This window comes from Papio anubis, unplaced genomic scaffold (genome assembly GCF_008728515.1).
Source record: "Papio anubis isolate 15944 unplaced genomic scaffold, Panubis1.0 scaffold103, whole genome shotgun sequence".
Taxonomy (NCBI): Eukaryota; Metazoa; Chordata; class Mammalia; order Primates; family Cercopithecidae; genus Papio; species Papio anubis.
Window position 1 is genome coordinate 78989 of NW_022159423.1, and position 18121 is coordinate 97109.

The following is an 18121-nucleotide window of genomic DNA, read 5'->3' on the forward strand; positions in this document are numbered from 1 at the left end:
GTGACTTTATTCTTCCTACATCTTGAAATATTTTGCTAACTCCATCATTCTAGGTATTATTTCACCATTGTTCATCAATTAATCCCAACTACGCTAAAAAAATAAGAAAATGGGACTGCCTAAAAGAATAATAGTGAAATAAATCATCACTAATGCATTAGCCTTCATTTTTCTCATTTATTTTCCAGTTTTCTTATAGTTTTGCAAAAATATTGCATCAACTTTCAAAGACATATAGAAAACTGAAGACATTTTTGTAGTCTATGTCAGGGAGGGAAAACAATTCCTCTATCATCTTTGGTTCAGTACCTCATGGCCTGTGAATTAAACTATGAAAAGACAGATTCACAAGAGAAGAAACATATGATTTTTATTAGTATTTACATGCACAGGAGTTCACAAAAAAGAAGTGAAACTCAAACAAGTAGTTAGACGTAGGGGCTTTTATACTATTTTAATTCCCCCAAAAAAGGGAACTTGGAATATCAGGGACAATAAACCATGGGAAAGTGGCTAGAAAAAGATGGGAGAACTAATGGAAGATAACGGTTATTTCAGTTAAGTTTGTTTATACAAACTCATCTCTGCCTTGACTCTCCATCTCAAGGGAAAAGAGTTGCTCTTTCCTCCCTGTTGCAAGAAGGAAATTGGCTGGGCGTGGTGGCTCATGCCTGTAATCCCAGCACTTTGGGAGGCCGAGGTGGGCAGATCACCTGAAGTCAGGAGCTTGGGACCAGCCTGGCCAACATGGCAAAATCTCCTCTACTAAAAATACAAAATTAGCCAGGCATGGTGATGCACGCCTGTAGTTCCAGCTACTCAGGAGGCTGAGGCAGGAGAATCACTTGAACCCGGGAGATGGAGGTTGCAGAGAGCCAAGATCATGCCACTGCACTCCAGCCTGGACAAGAGCAAGACACCGTCTCAAAAAGAAAAAAAAAAAAAAAAGGAAAGAAAAAAGATAGAAATTAATGCTCTGCTACTACTAGGCAAATAAGGGGAGGGCACAGAACTCTTCCTGCATCTATTGATTCTCACTTCCCTTCAACTCAAAATAATCCTTATGCTTGAGTGGCATATTCTGATCCCCTTCATCTGTTTTTAGTTTTCACTGAATACAGTTAAGAACTCAGACTTCATTTTCTGACCAAAATGGGAGAAGAAAATTAACAGAGGAAGGCACTTCACAACTATTAGATGAACCAGAAGATTAACACAAAGATGGATAGCACACTTTAGACTCTTAATGATGGTAGTGAAAATGAGTTTGTAAGGGAAATCTCAGACTGAGTCCTCAGATGAGTTATTCTAGACAAATTCTCTCAAACTTAATCGATGAGAGAACATCGTATTTCTAAAAACAAAAAGGAAATATGGCATTCTCATTCAGCGGGAAGAACTTCATCACACAGTATTTTTACATTAAGAGTATGGATCATGCTGTTCTGCTCAAAGAAAATGTGACAGTCTTTGATCCCTTACAAGTGTGTGCTAAAATTTTACTTAATACAATTTTGTTTTTAAGAGACAGGGTCTCACTCTGTCACCCAGGCTGCAATGCAGTGGCACAATCGCAGCTCACTGCGGCCCAGACCTTCCAGGCTCAAGTGATCCTCCCACCTTAGCCTCCCAAGTATCTGGGACCACAGGCATACGCCACTACACCCAGCTAAGTTTTTATTTTTTGTAGAGACAAGGTCTCCTTATGTTGCCCTGGCTGGTCTTAAACTCCTAGGCTCAAGTAATCCCGCCTTGGCCTCCCAAAGTGCTGGGATTATAGGCGTAAGTCACCACACCCAGCCTTGATACAACGCTTAAGTGCACAAGTATTGAATGCAGGTGTATGCAAAGGTGACTGGAAGGAAACAGAAAATGAAGACATTTTAAAAAATTCATCGGATTGATCATTCTAATTATTTATAAATCTGAAATTGAAAATATCTTGCAATTGTGGAGCAAAGAAGATAGATGTACTGTCTTCAACAAAATTGTGAACTATCAAAGGTTTCAAAAACTCTTCCAGTATCACATTTTGATGATGTACATGTAAAAAGGCAACCCAGAAGGAATGACAAGCAAGAACCTATTAGGGAAGCATTTGAAATTTAGAATCAGTATTCATAAGACAAATAGTTCCAGGGTCATGTATGAAAGGTGCTAAGTACAGACAGTCTCCAACTTAAGATGGTTCAACTTAAAACAATTTTTCAACTCTATCATGGTGTGAAAGTGCATTCATTACTTCAAGTACTCATACAACCATTCTGTTTTTCACTTTCAGTACAGTACTCAATAAATTACACGAGATATTCAACACTTTATTATTATAAGTTTTAAGTTAGATGATGTTGCCCAACTGTAGACTACTGTGAATGTTCTGTGCATATTTGAGGTAGGCTAAACCAAGGTATGATGTTCAGTATGTTAGGTGCATTAAATGCATTTTCAACTCATGATACTTTCAACTAATGATGGGTTTATCAAGGATGTAACCTATCGTAATTCAAGGAGCATCTATAATTAATTCCATTCAGATGATGTTGCCCATTTCAGGTAGAAATACCTTCAAAGGTGAAAAACAGGAAATGAAAATCTGAGCAACAGGTGACAATGAAATATGATAAGCTTGGACAATGTAGATCTACACAGAGATTTGGAAAAGGTATGAGAGCAGAATCAAGATTGATATATAAGAAATGCCAGAAAAATTTCAAAACTCTGTCAGACATATAACTTGTGACAAATTTTTTACAAATTTAGACTTGGCTGAATATCATACAGCATCAAACTCTCCTTGTTGGCACTCTTATGAAGAACAGCATTGAACTTCTATGAATTTTCACAAATGGAAAAGCAAAAGAAGTCAATCGCACAAAATCTGGATTTCGAATATACTTCATGATTCTTATTGTCCTAAGGAAAACTATACCTACCCAGAATTCTCAGCTCAATTCATCTCAACCATCAATGAATTTTAAATCCTTACATAAATTAACCTGAAGTGATCTGTATTACAAAAAGACTACAGGAGTGATACATTCAAAAAGTGGGTCAGAAACAATACTTGGAAGAGAATGACTTGAAGATAGCTTATGACTGGTATTAGTTCAGAGTATACTTTCATTGTATGGGAAAAGCTTCAGTTACAAAACTGTAAGTTACCAAGAAGAAATTCCTCATGCAACTAGGAAAATAACTTGCAGAAACTAGGAAGGGAATGTTGTCTTATCCTCTAACCAGAATGATTTTTGCACATATCTGAAAATGGGAAGAAAGGAAGATGTTCTTTGTATAGATACAAAAACTCAAAAAGGAAAAAAATGGGTGTTATTAAATAAGAATGTTTACATAAAGCGTTCAAATGTGATGTATATTTGTTGTAGGGGTGTCATGTAATTAAATGCATGAAACAGATATTTTGTTTTTTATTTTTCTAAGTATATACAAAGAGAATTGCTATATTTAAATTCTTATTAAAAGCTCCAATAAGTTGTTTTACATTATGATATATTTTTACTCCTACAAATTATACATAACTTAAAATGCAAAAAAGTAACAGTCCCTTTTGACCCAGATGATAATGATAATTGTATACTTTTCCTCCTATACTGAGGGTTAAGAGAATCCTTAAAATTGCTTTGGAGAAATGAATTAAAATTCTAAACATACAATTTTTGATACAAGGCACTAAGTAAATCAAGTCATTATTTAAATCACTATTTAAAGAAATCTGACTGAAAATTCAAACAGTTTTTTAATTCTTCTCTAAAGCAAGAAAAAAACTATTCAGGATTTATATATTTAATTAGTGAATATATCAAAAACATTCCTCATCTTCCAAAACTTGCTTTTGGAATAACAAAATATGTTGTCAATAGAAATTTCCAATTTCCTGTCACCTAAAACTACAGTTGACTTTTCATTTGTGAAAATTGCTATTTCAGTGAGCCAATGCTGATTAATAAAACACTGGAATGAAAAAAGACTGGATTAGTAGCCTAACTGGACAGATGTTCCAGTTGAAGCACTTGCAATCCTTCAACATCAAACTACTTCAGAACTTTTCTATTTACCATAGCTTACTACTGCTAAAATGGTCCTAAGGAAACTTTCAAAGAAGGCAAAGTCTTTCTGACATCTACTTTCTGCCTCCTCTCTCCTAGTCTCCCTAGGCTCTGATGCCGACACACAGTAGCATTCCAAGTTCCCTAAAGTAGATAGGTTAGCATTTCCTCCAGAATTGTCTCCACTCCTCCTTCTTCCTAACTTCCAAACCCATACCTAAGGACTGCTCCCAACTGTGTTTATCAGATTACTGCAGATAAATTCTCACCCTAATGCCAAAATATCACACCACAAATTACTTGCTAATTGCAGAAGGAAATGCTTACAATGGAAAGATAGCCTGTCAAATTTAGGATTATTAGTAAGACAAGCCTACTTTATGTGCCTTTGGATGTTGTATGCAATGAAGCATACTGCATGACTTACAAAGTATTCCTATCAAAAAAAAAATATTAAACCTGAATATATTCAAGCCTTTAGACCCAATTCCAAGTTTACAGAAAACAGGATAGAGGGAACAAATTTAAACACTACGAGGAGGAACTATCACTAAAACATGGAATATGGGTTATTCTATAAGACTACAGAGCTGGTCTCTCCAAAAGATCAATGTCACCCAGCGCTGTGGCTCACATCTGCAATCCCAGCACTTTGGGAGGCCGGGGCAGGTGGATCACTTGAACCCAGGAGTTTGAGACCAGCCTAGGCAACACTGCAAAACCCCATCTCTACAAAAAATACAAAAATTAGCTGGGTGTGGTGGTGTGCTCCTGGGTTCCCAGCCACTCAGGAGGCTGAGGTGGAAGGATGGCTTGAGCCCAGGAAGAAGGTCAAGGATGCAGCGAGCCAAGACTGCTCCACAGCACTCCATCCTGGGACACAGAGCAAGTACCTATCTCAACAACAACAACAACAACAAAACGATTGAAAAGGAATTTCGAAGAAATGGGGGGAAATGTGAATATATACTATACCACATGTTAAGAGTGTAAGGAATATTCTTCACTTTCTTAAGTGTGATTGTGGTACTGTTACACAGAAAAATGGCCTTGATCTCTTACGAAATACATACTGACACACATGCAGCATTTAGGGCTGAACTGTCATATCCGTAACGCACTTTGAAATGTTCGGAAAACAGAATGTGAGGGAAGTGGAAAACGCAAATATGGCAAAAAGGTAGCGTTAAAACTAGGTGGTAGGTATGGTGTTCAAATGGGCTATTTAACTTTTCAATATTTTCGAAAAAAATAACAAGTTGCAAAGTTAATAAATTCATTCGAAAATAAAAATATAAAAGCCAGGCTAGATGATGCACACCTGTAATCCCAGCTACGGAGGCTGAGAGGTCAGCTTGAGCCCAGGAGTCTGAGACCAGCCTGGGCAACATAACACCCGCATTTGAAAAGTAAAACATAAAAATATCAACGAAAGGGCAATTGAGTAGTATTTCTTAAAATCTTTAGGTGAGCCTCCTTGCCTATTCTCATCTACTTCGTTCCCACAAAAATGGTATATACTAGCGTTGAGCACTGGAGAAGGAGTCAGAAGACCTACGGTTCTATTAATATAATTGGCCTTGACTCTTCCTAGTTAGTGACCTCATTCAAGTCCTCTCCCTGAGGCTGTTTCCTTGCCTGCAAAATGATTCCCGCAACCTAGACCACTTCAAAAGGGTTTGCTAAGAGATACAAATCAGGGGTTATCAAAGAAACAAACAAAAGCAAGACACAATTACAACGGTATTTGTAATGATGTTAAAACATCAGAGGCACACAGCCCTAACAATGGTATAAGCAAACCAGTGCCTTCCCTGGTTAAGTTTCTGCGTGGAGACAGCTGGAGTTGGCACAGTAGTCCCCCAAAGCAGGACACCTTACAGATGCTAAGAGGCAGCTTTTGTGCTTTAAAACTCTCCTTCCAGCGTTCCATTTTATGTTTCATGGCACTAAAAAAGACAAATTCTGTCCAAACCTGAAAACAATAAAGCCAAATATTTAAGATGACAGATTTTTTTTTTTAAACTAACGAATCTTCGCAAACAAAGACTCTTGGCCAAAGGTCTCCCTTGCTTGCAGAAGCGGGTTCACCTTGACGTTTTTCCTCTCCAGCAGATTTCTCCTTAAAAGCGTTAAAACTTGAGATAAGTTGGGAGGAACTCCTTCCATCGCTGGAGCAGGCTAAAACCTCAGAGTGAGATCATTCTTTCCGTCTCAGTAAGTGAACCTTGCAAAGCTCAGAAAATTGTGTCTCCAACTCCACGTTTCTCCTCAGGGCCCTTCTTCTGTAGACAATAACGGGAATTCTATGGCAGAGCAGGGGAGGTCCCTTTGACAAAAATGAGGGTGCAAACGTGGAACGACCGGTCATCTGGGCCAAACGAGGGGCCCTGTGCCTGCAAATCCCGAACCCCCTTTTGGTCTCCTTTCCTACGACTGAAGAGACACGGGGGTGGGCTGTGGTGTGAGAAGCATGGGTCTTGGCCAAACATCGGCACAAAATGTACCAAAGGGAGTTGCCTCCAGAGAGAAAAGCCAAAACCAGGCCGGGGACAAACAGGCGCACAGGCCTGGGAGGGGAGGTGGTGGAGGAGCAGAAGGCGGCGGCCCGCGCGGCCCAGGCCTGCAGCAGCCGAGGCGGCTGCCGCGTCGCGCCGGGATCCCTCCTCCCCCGCCTGGGCCGACGCAAGATGGCGGTCCGGCCGCCGCCGCGCAGCCGGTCTCCTCCCCCGCGCCCTGGGCGCTCCCGACGACCCGCGCCGGCCTCAAGACCCCCAGTCCAGCGCCCCCGGAGTGAGGCGGCGCAGGCCGCGCGGGAGGGCCTCTGCCTGCTGCAGCACAGGGCGGGCGGGGGCGGGGGGCGCTTACCGTGAGCGGAGCGGATCGGCCTGACTGGAGCCCTGAGGAGGAGGAGAAAGAGGAGGAGGAAAAGGAGGAGCACGAAAAACTACACTGCGGCGACGGCGGCGGCTCCCATTGCGGAGCTGGCAGCCGAGCCGTGGAAAGGGGGGGCTCTCGTGCAGCCGGCGCGCTGCCTCATGGGTAGGCTCCGGGTCAGCCTCCCCGTGTCCGAGCTCCCTGTCTTGTCGCCGACGCGGGAGGCGGGCACCGACATGTGCGCCGCGTCGCGGGCCCTCGAAGACCCATGCGCCGGTCGGGGGCGAGGGCCAGGGCCTGGTCACCATGTGGGTGCGAGCTGCTTGTTGGTGTGGCCGGGCGGCAGCCCCAAAATCCAAACTGCTCGGAATTTGCAGGCGAGGAGCCGTGCGTTCCGGGCCCTCCGCGTGTGTAACGACCCCCAGTCCGTTGACTTGGAAAGTGAAAAGGTCACGGGGTAGAACCGCCGTTCCAAAGAATTGCGGAGGCTGCGGGGCGAAGACTAAACCAGAAGAGAAAAAGGAATCGTCCGTTTCTTTTCATAATTGGCTGATTTTACCAAGTCTGTTTTAAATGTGTGGTTTTGCTTGCGACCCTGTCGAAGTCAAATACGAAGAGACTAATCTCTACATTTAGCGTTTCATTTGGGACACAGTAATTGCAAGTTCAGGTTATTACAAATACAGGGTGGTCTTCAGTATGTGAGAAGAACAAAGAGGAGTTAGGGGGTTTTATTTAAAAAAAAAAAAAAGTTATCTATTGTTTTTCCAGAAAGTTCATTGACATTTAGTAAAGTTTTGGGCAGCTGGTTAGTTCTGATTGGTGAGTGAAGGGGGTTTGTAAAACTTGCCCTACAGCTGCAGCAGGTTCTTTCAGAAGCTAAAACCTGAAGATAAAACTTATTTCAGGTTACAGCAGGTGGTTTCAGCAGCCAGGCTTGCAGAGAATTCTATTCTTGGAGCAATGTTATGTGCCCTGCTTCCCCCACCACTGGCTTCTCCACTCTTTTAGTTGGCTATGACAAGAGTGACCCAATTCGAATGATTAACTTTCACACTCTAATTCCTAATTCTGCCATCTGGATATTAACCTGTAATAGCATTTTCAAAAGTTATGACAACGAGAGTATAAGAATTTACAAGAAGAACACTTGCCAAGATACTGCTTGCATAAATACTTGCTAAAAGCTGTATTCTGATCTGTAAGGAAAGTTTCCTAAACTGATTGTCTTCTCAAGAGCAATGGCATTACTGGTGCAGCTTGTGAGTGACCAAGACTTGAAATCTTGCCTCGTAGGATCCTTAACAGACACCCTGTTCAATCACTGAATCTTGCTAATTCGTCTTCCTATTTGAATTCAGTTTCTTCTCTCTCATCCAGCTTTCCCTAGCTTTCCTCAAGTGTTTATCATTATTGTAGTCTCCATATTGATTACTGCCCCCAAATTAATCTTCCCCAAAGGCCACCTGGATCACTCCTACAGATCTTGTGTACTTGGAGGTAACCATGACCTAGCCTTCTCCCAAATGGGCCTGGGATCATCTACCCAGCTTTCCCTTTCCTGCTGGCCCTGAAAATAAACTTTACAGGAAAAGACAGAAAATAGTCAAAACAGCAAACATGGAAAGTTTAAAAATTCCAAAATCTTGAAATATTCTTAAGACGTCGTTTTTCAAATACAGTCCCTACAGGTTAGCAAAGCATGCTACAGTGTCAGGCAAAATTACAACGAATTTAAAGATCTCACTTGGCTTTATTGCAATTCTAGATTCAGGCACCACTTCATTCCATAAAACAGAATAGGTGTTCCCTTGAATGGAGCAGATGTGGTTGGCTTTATAGACAGAAAAAGGGCTGAAGAAAGAAACAACAAAAAACAAGTTGGTCATTTCAAAGTTACTTTCCTTGTAAGGTGGGGCAGTGAGACAGAATAATAGAAAGAAAACTGATTGATTAATATCAGGTTACTCCAGGTTACTATTGTAAGAACAATAGCAGCTGGGTGTGGTGGTGTGTACCTGTAGTCCCAGCTACTGAGGAGCCTGAGGCAGGAGGATTCCTTCAGTTCAGGAGTTCAAGGCTGCAGTGAGCCATGATCCTGCCGCTGCAGTCCAGCCTGAGCAACAGATCAAGACTCTGTCTCAAAAACAAACAAACAAGAGTTAAAACAGAGAACTTCATTATTATGGGGATTGAAGGTTTAAACTGGCCTGTTTGGGAAATTAGGCTGTTACCTCTCTCCTGATTTCTCAGAAGGCCACATAACAACTCAGTTTCAGTTTTGTGAGCATGGGTAACTCCATGTTGATTTTTAGTCTAGTCTGTTGGGGCTTAGTGCAGGAGTTTGGTCCAAAACAATGGCATCCTCATAAAAAGGAATGAAATAATGGCAGTCGCAGCAACCTGGATGGAATTGGAGACCATTGTTTTAAGTGAAGTAACTCAGGAATGGAAAACCAAACATTGTATGTTCTCATAAGTGGGAACTAAGTTGTAGGGATGCAAAGGCATAGTAATGATACAGTGGACTTTGGGGACTCCGCGGAGAGCGTGGGAAGGGAGTGAGGCATGAAAGACCATACATTGGGTAGAGTGTATACTGCTTGGGTGATGGGTGCGCCATAATCTCAGAAATCACCACTAAAGAACGTATTCATGTAACCAGACACCACCTGTTCCCCAAAAACCTATGAAAATAAAAAATAAAAATAAAAAATAAAACAAAATGATGGCATCCTATTATTTTTATTTGTAACAGGATGAAAGAGAAGATTGCACTCTGTATTCTAGAGTCTAGTCCTCACTTTGTAGAGACAAAAGCTCAGTGTTGCCAGTCTCCAGAACTAATTTGAATCCTGCGGGATGATTCATACCAACCAAACTTACTGAGACTGATGTGTAAACGAGAATTGCAATTGTTTTTTGTTGTTGTTCATGAAAAACACAACTGCCATGGAGACCAGAAAGCTGGTTAACATTTTCATTCAAAGGAACATTTACATGAGAAGCCAAATTACAAAAGATGACTCGTGAGTATAGAATCAGCACACAGGAAGTTATTTGGATGATTCTGACATCGTACTTCAAACTTCTGACATCATACGCCCTTGGCCTCTAGAACGCCATTCTTTTGGTTCTCCTGACTTACTGTCTGAACTTTCCCATCGTTTTTTACGAGCTTCTCTGACTTATGTTCTCAGCCTATTTTACATGTTACACACTTGCTATAGATATCCTCACAGTACTCATTCTCCTTAAGTGAGATTATGCTCCATATCCCTACCTGAATTACTGCAATGAATATGGGTGATCTCCCAGCTCTCATTCCACAAGTACTTTGTGTTCATCTATGCAATTTGGACAGACGTAATACACCCCATAACAGGTCCAAGAATTGTCCAACTGGCCAAAAGTTATCAGAGTTATCCTCACCCTTTGAACTAGTTTTGTTTCAGAGGCCAATCAGAGGGAAGCCTAGGATTTTTGTTTTATAGCAAAGAACAGAGAAATTATTTTTTTTCTCTGAATAGTATAGCATTCAAATGTAAATACTGGAAGAGCTACATTCTCTCTCTCTCTCTCTTTTTTTTTCCCTTTGCTACTAAGTAGAGCCAACTGAAAATAAAGCCAACACGTGGAGGAGGAATGGTTGGGAGAATCAATCATAGGGAAAGGAAGCCAATCCCTGAGAGAATCATAAACCTTCAAATAAAACATCACCGGAACCCATACTACCTCTAGACTTCTCTGGTTTATGAGCCAATAAATTCCCTTTGTTGTTTAAGCTGAAGGGATCCAGAATAAGCCATTGTGGCATAAAAATTATTTTGAGCTGAATATGTTTAAGTTCCTGAAATCCCTTATCTACCTAAAAGCAGAGCCTTTCAAAAGAACCCAAAAGAACTCAATTGTTATAAATTCCCTCCAGGGAGCAACCAAGGAAGATTGAGTCACCGTCAGAGACTGTGAGAATTGTCACCACATCTAAACAGACATTGTCAAAAAAACTATGATATCTCCCATCTATTCTCCAAAGGGCCCATTTATCTTTCCCGAAAGTCGTTTCCATAAGTGCCCTTTCCGCTCCTTCCCCTTCTAAGAAGTCATTTGTTTTCCCATAAGTGCTTTTCTCCCCCTCCCCTTCAGGGAAGTATCAGTCTATAAGCCCCAAATTCTAACCAGCCTCTGGAGTCACACTTCTTTGTGATCTCCCTTACATATATGTGATTAAAATCTGTCTTCTCTTGTCCTTTGTCAGTTTAATTCACAGGCCCCCAATTATAGAACCTCAAAAGGTAGAAGGAAAAGTTTTTCCTCCCCAACAAAGCCAATTTGAGTTGAATTTTCTGTTACCTGCAACTGAAATCGTCGTTAAGTGTGACAGAGATAATGATACATATTCACCATCTTATTTTCCTCTTTGCACCCAGAAAACCTATGTTTCCCAGCTATCTTACCTTTATATTGGGCTGTGTGACTAATTCTGGACAGTGGAATGTAAACAGAAGCAGTGACCCTCCCATGTAAGCCTGACCTTAAAACTTCCAGTAATTTATAGTTCCTGTTTGTTTTTCACACACCAGTCAGCCAGACACAGAAAACTCTGAGAAGCTGGGGGATGGCAGAAACATTAAATAGAAGGACTCTGGGTTTCTTAATAATTGTATCAACACACTTATCCTCATTGGACTGATTGGAGCAAAAAATAAATCTTTATTGGGTTATGACCCTGAGATTTGAGGGTGGTTTGTTGCAATAGCTAAAATCACTAACTCTGATTAACAATAGCGATGGCCTACAATAACAAAAAACTAAAATATGTGTCATTAGCTTAGCACAGTAATCAGGTGGGAATTGAGGAAATAGATGTAGGAGGGTGGACAGCTGAAGGTTCAATTAGGCGGTGGCTAAACTCTTGCTTACAATATCTCACAAGGCAGATTAGTATCTACATAACTTGTAAAGCTAAGGGAGGAGTTCAGAAAGCAATATTAATGGTAGATGTTGGTGATTTTTTATGTTTTTAGCAAGACATTATCAGAAGGAGATTAGCATAGAACAGAATTGACCAGTTTATTGTTGGGGGCAAAGGAAATTTTTCACATCTGAAGGTTTGAGTCTGATGAAATTACCAACAATAGAGAGAATAACAGGAGAAAAGGCATACAAAGGTATTAACGTGATACTGTGCACAAGAGTCATACAAAACATAAGACTCAAAGAAGGGCCAGACAGTTGACACTCAAGTACTCGCTTCGTAGGGGAGAAGAAAATAGAGGACGTAAGCAATTTTGAGGGGTAGCAAATTATTTTCAGAAGACATGAATGAGCTCAAAGAACAGACAATGGTCTGGGACAAAGTTCCTCCGAGCTCTGGGGGAGGTGGCAAAAAGTTGAAGGAAGGTGAGGGACAATAGAACACCGATAGAATAGGTGTTCCCATGAATGGAGCAGATGTGGTTGGCTTTACAGACAGAAAAAGGGCTGAAGAAAGAAGAAACAACAAAAAGCAAGTTGGTCACTTCAAAGTTACTTTCCTTGTAAGGTGGAGCAGTGAGACAGAATAATAGAAAGAAAACTGATTGGTTAATATCAGGTTACTCCAGGTTACTATTGTAAGAACAGCAGCAGCCAGGTGTGGTGTGTACCTGTAGTCCCAGCTACTGAGGAGGCTGAGGCAGGAGGATTCCTTCAGTTCAGGAGTTCAAGGCTACAGTGGGCCATGATCCTGCCACTACATTCCAGCTTGAGCAACAGAAATGAACAAAGATGGTCTTCTTATGCAGATAAAGTCTCCCAGGTAATCTCAGTTGCCCTGAGAAGAATAGAGGAACAGTCTGTCTGGGCATGACGATGACTTTTAGTCTTTTCTCTTCTTATGGTTAATCTTGGCTGGTTATTTGATGAGATTCCTAGGGAGGAGGCTTTAGAACAATTGCATTTCTTTTGAAAAAACTTTTCTTCTGTAAGATAAGGGAACTTCCAGGGAGAGCGTCTCCCTGTGTTTGGGGGTTGGGGGGACAGAAGAATGTTAGAAAGTCCTTTGTTCTGGGGCAACTTCTAAGCCTTTCCAATTTTCTTTAATTCAGAAGTGCTCAGCACACCCCAAAGCACCATACTTTGAGGTGTTGTTCTCTGAGCCCTGACATTATGAACCGAAATGAAAGGGAATAGAGAGAGTCCACCAATGGGGGACTTTGCAGGGTTGGAAAACACTACTTCTTCTACATTCCAGACAGAGATGTGACTTTAAAAGACTTTGAGCAAGGAAGCACCAGTAGAATTTGAAAAAAGTGACTTGCACTTAGGAAAAGATCAGATTACACGTGTTTCAGATAGCACCTATTATTTCAGATAGCCTCAAAGTAACGGCCATTAAATTGAAAATGAGAAAAATTTAGTCAAAAAAGCAGAAAAATAAGGCAGCTTTTAGAACTATGTCTGCAGAATAAATACTGTTGATGCTTCAGTATTTAAAGGCAGGTGATATTTATCTACCTTTTTTGAGTGCTTCCATTACCTGAAGTTTCACTGTGCTTCTATTTTCAACAGCTGGGATCTGCAACTCTTTTTCACAGGACTGTCCTTAGGCTTTTGGAACTACTTTGCATTCTTTCACAAGGACTAGAAGTCCCTGGGAAATTATATTCCTCAAGCGCAGTGCTTAACCAATCACTGATAAATACAGGAGTATGGAAACTTTAGCTCCCCCTGTCTTGGGTAGGAACAACTTAGACACATAACTTACACTCCAGAATTTCCCTGTAGGATCAAGCTGAATATACCCTCTCTAGGGTTTTACCTACAGCTGTATCCTTGGCTTGTGGGCATGTTAAACTACTATTTATTCCAGTTCCACAGCCACCCTTCTTGCTTTGTGATGCTGGGAGCTAGGACCCTACAAAACAACTTTGTGTTTTTCCAGTTGCTGTTAGGCTCTGCCAATAGGGGGAACTAAAGAAAGACTGGAAGACTAGAGGAGGAAGAAGGGCTTTGCTCCTTCCTGTTTGCCTGTTTTTTCTTTATCTTCCTGTCATGATGAATCCAGCAACTTTTCATCACTCCAGCAGTGACAATTCAATCCTGTAACAGAGGCTCCCAGCACCATATATTGAATAGGGTGTCTTTTCCTTAGTGTGTACTTTTGTTGACTTTGTCAAAGGTCAATTGGTGGTAGGTATGTGGCTTTATTTCTGGGCTCTCTATACTGTTCCATGGATCTATGTGTCTGTTTTTATAGTAGTACCTTGTTGTTTTGGTTACTGTAACCTCATAGTATATTTTGACATCAGATAATGTATGCCTCCAGCCTTGCTCTTTTTGCTTAGGATTGCTTTGGCTCTTCAGGCTTTTTTTTTTTTTTTTTTTTTTTAATTCCATAAGATGTTTTTTTTCTTGAGACAGTCTCAGGTGGAGTGCAGTGGCACAATCACAGCTCACTGCAATCTAACCTCCAGGACTCAAGTGATCCTCCCACCTCAGCTTCCCAAGTAGCTGAACTACAGACACATGCCACCACACCCCGCTAAGTTTTCTTAAATTCTTTGTAGAGGTGGGGTCTTGCTATATTGCCCAGGCTGTTCTCAAACTCCTGGGATCAAGCAATGTGCACCTCCACCTCCCAAACTGTTGGGATTATAGGCGTGAGCCACCATGCCCGGCATTGGTTCTATAAGAATTTGAAGATTGTTTTTTCTAATTCTGTGAAAAATGACATTGGTAATTTGATGGGAATTGCACTGAATTCATAGATTGCTTTAGGCAGTAGGGTCATTTTAGTGATACTGTTTCTTCCAATCCATGGGTTGTTTTTCTATTTGTGTCATACACAATTTCCTTCATCAGTGTTTTATAATTCTTCTTGTGGAGATATATCACCTCCATGGTTAAATGTATTCCTAGGTATCTTATTTCTTTTTTCCTTTTGCAGCTATTGTAAATGGAATTGAGTTCTTGATCCAGTTCTCAGCTTGACTGTTATTGGAGTATAGAAATGCTACTGATTTTCATATGTTGATTTTGTATCTTGAAACTTCACTGAAGTCATTTATCAAATCTAGCAGTCTTTTGGAGGAGTCTTTAGGAGTTTCTAAATATAAGGTCATGTTATCAGCAAACAGAGATAATTTGACTTTCTCTTTTCCAATTCAGATGCCTTTTATTTCTTTCTCTTGCCTGATTGGACTAGCTAGTATTTTCAGTACTATATTGAATAGGAGTGGTGAAAGTGGGCATGCTCATGTGTTCCAGTTCTTAAGAGGAATGCTTTTAACTTTTCAGTAAAATGTTGGCTGTGAGTTTTCATATGTGGCTTTTATTATTTTGAGAGATGTTCCCTCTATGCTCACAACATCACAACATTTTTATTGTCTTTTACAAAAGTAATGGTCTGCAGCAGATTGGAATTTTTTTTAATTGGTCCTTTCCTACAGATAGTTTGAGAAGCTCCATTTTTTTCTTTTGAGATGTTGTTTCGCTGTTGTCACCGCGGCTGGAGTGCAGTGGTGCAATCTTGGCTCACTGCAACCTCTGCCTCCCAGGTTCAAGCAATTCTTCTGCCTCAGCCTCCCAAGTACCTGGGATTACAGGTGTGTACCACCACACCTGGCTAACTTTTGTATTTTTAGTAGAGATGGGGGTTTCACCATGTTTGCCAGGCTGGTCTCAAACTCCTGATCTCAGGTGATCCACCCGGTTTGGTCTCCCAAAGTGCTGGGATTACAGGCATGAGCCACTGCACTCAGCTGGAGAAGCTCCATTCTAACATTACTTCTAGCCTGGCCCCTAAAACTTGTTAACATTCTCCCAGGCTTTTTTGGTTCTTGGGTCAGTCAGATGCAGAGGATCAACCAGAGTATTTTGAGCTCTAGAAGACATGGGAGCTACTGCAAAGAAGTAACCTGGGGTTTCTGAATGGTTGATGGAACAGAAATATCTCCCCCACCAAAATCATAGGATTACTCTGAACCATGAGGTGCGTAGAAAATAAACCTTATTATCTTAAGCCACCAAGAATTTTTGGTAATTTGTTTTAGTAGCTAGTGTTAGTTATCCAAATACAATGTCACTGAATTTTCCTGTGATACTGACTTTTATATATATGCCCATAATTTCTGAATTTATACCTTCAAAGCACATCCCTCTCCAAAGCATCAGAGCCATATATCTTATCACAAACTTGAAAGCTCCTTTTAACTGTCCTACAGGACTTAACAGCTCAACATTTCTACAACTAATTATGCTTCTTTCTCTTTTTCTTTCTCTATTCCATTTTGTTGAATCACATCACCACTTCTTCAGTTATCCAACTCTGAAAACTGAGAGTAAACCTCATCTTGTCTTTCTCCAACCCAGTATAACTAATTGACCCTGTACCATGTTCTGAAGATTCTACCTTCTCTGTATTTCCCCAGCACTTACTTTACTCTCAATTCCTAGTTATTCTACCCTATCTCACTTGAGTTACTACAAAAATATTTTATTGTATACTCTTGTAATTAATTACTTCCAGTGTCGCAGAAACAACTTTTCAGAAAGCAAATCTAAGTGTGTAATATCCATACTTTAGATATATATTAACTGTTTTCATAGTCCTTGAGATAAACTTCATACATAAATGACATACATGGTGTGTTAGACACTATGGATTGACTACTTTAATTTCTCTCCATTCTCCTAATCAGAGATGATGGAAATCTAAAAATAAATAAATAAATAAATAATAAATAAACAAACAAAAAAACCCTATATTCCCCATACAATAGTGCCACCGGAGCTCTAGATGTAGTAGATTCTGCCAATTTGATGCATTACCACCAGATTTGGAAGACAAAAATGAGGTAGAGGCGATATTCTGTTGTTGTTGATACTGGCAAGCAAAGTTATGAAGATGCTGGTGTTAAGAGACAATTGCAGTAGTTAAACTTGGAGTCCTGATATCTATTCACCAGTTTCACGGATGTGAGAGGCAACTGATGCAGCCACAATGGCAACAGCAGCAGCAGCTTCCTGAACCCTAGATCTCAGCTATGAAATTATAGCAGCCCCTTGATTTCTATTCTTCCAGTTTTTCTGCCAATGTTATATTTCCCTGAATTAAATACCTTTCTATATGAAATACTGATTTTCTCTTTCTCCTACATTATAACCTGACCAAATAACATTACATAACACACAAGGCTTCGCCGGGCACCATGGCTCATGTCTGTAATCCTAACACTTTGGGAGGCTGAGGCAGGCAGATCACCTGAGGTCAAGAGTTCGAGACCAGCCTGGGCAACATGGTGAAACCTCGTCTCTACTAAAAATACAAAAATTAGCCAGGCATGGTGGTGGGCACCTGTAATCCCAGCTACTCAGGAGGCTGATGCAGGACAATCACTTGAACCCAGGAGGCAGAGGTTTCAGTGAGCCGAGATTGCACCGTTGCATTCCAGCCTGGGCCACAGAGCAAAAACTCCATCTCAAACAAAAACAAAAACAAAACAAACAAACAAAAAATCGAGGCTTTCATGATGTATCTCCTATTTCTTTCACCAACAATCTCATGACACTCTTCCATGACTGCTCCATACACATCCATCCCCATACGTTGTACTTAAGCTGTACTAAACTAGTGCACATCCACAAGTGTGCCATTTTCTCATGACTCTTTCTATTTCAAAGGCCATTATTACCCTTTTTCAATTCTCTAGCTCCTGTTTATTCTTTAAGATTCAACTTGAACCTAATCTACTCTGGGAAGACTTTCCTGATGCCTCTGCCTCCATCTGTGTGCTTATAATGGAAATTCCTCATTCTTATTTCTTGCCACACAGCATCTGAGTCCCCTCCCTGTGTTTGAGATGTTGCCATTATGAGATGGAGGCTCCCCCTCTTTAAAAACTGAAAAAGCCACATGCTTGCTTTCCCACATCCCCTGTAATCAGAGCATGTGCATGTGATCTAGAATCTGCCAATCAAATACATATGTTCCAGATTTTGAATTAGAAGCTAATGGCATGAAAAAGAGCATCTTTTTCAGAACTCTGACAATGTATAGCAACAAAAAAGGCAGCTAAAATCAATTTTTAGAGGCAATAGTGCCAGTAGTTCTAGCAACAGTATTGTATTAGTAGTGTGGGCAGTTATAGTGGGAGTGTCTGTACTACTGGCAATAACAGTGGTGTCTTCTCTAGCCT

The 18121-nt window shown here is 40.7% G+C and overlaps 1 protein-coding gene across 20 annotated transcripts in view; it reads right to left on the reverse strand.

The window, feature by feature from the left end:
* Positions 1-18121, reverse strand: part of LOC101019298 (zinc finger protein 280D) — a 244249-nt gene that overhangs the window by 78917 nt on the left and 147211 nt on the right. For 2 of the 20 annotated variants that reach the window (XM_031661167.1, XM_009210246.4), the window contains exon 1: positions 6933-7662. The exons of 3 other annotated variants lie outside the window; for them this stretch is intronic. In XM_031661167.1, coding sequence (XP_031517027.1) covers positions 6933-7249 — 317 coding nt within the window. In that variant the 5' untranslated portion in view covers positions 7250-7662. Of the gene's footprint in view, positions 1-6155; positions 6573-6932; positions 7668-18121 lie in introns of those variants that run through there. 15 more of the 20 variants (XM_021941714.2, XM_031661179.1, XM_031661170.1 and 12 more) reach the window with 13 other exon arrangements.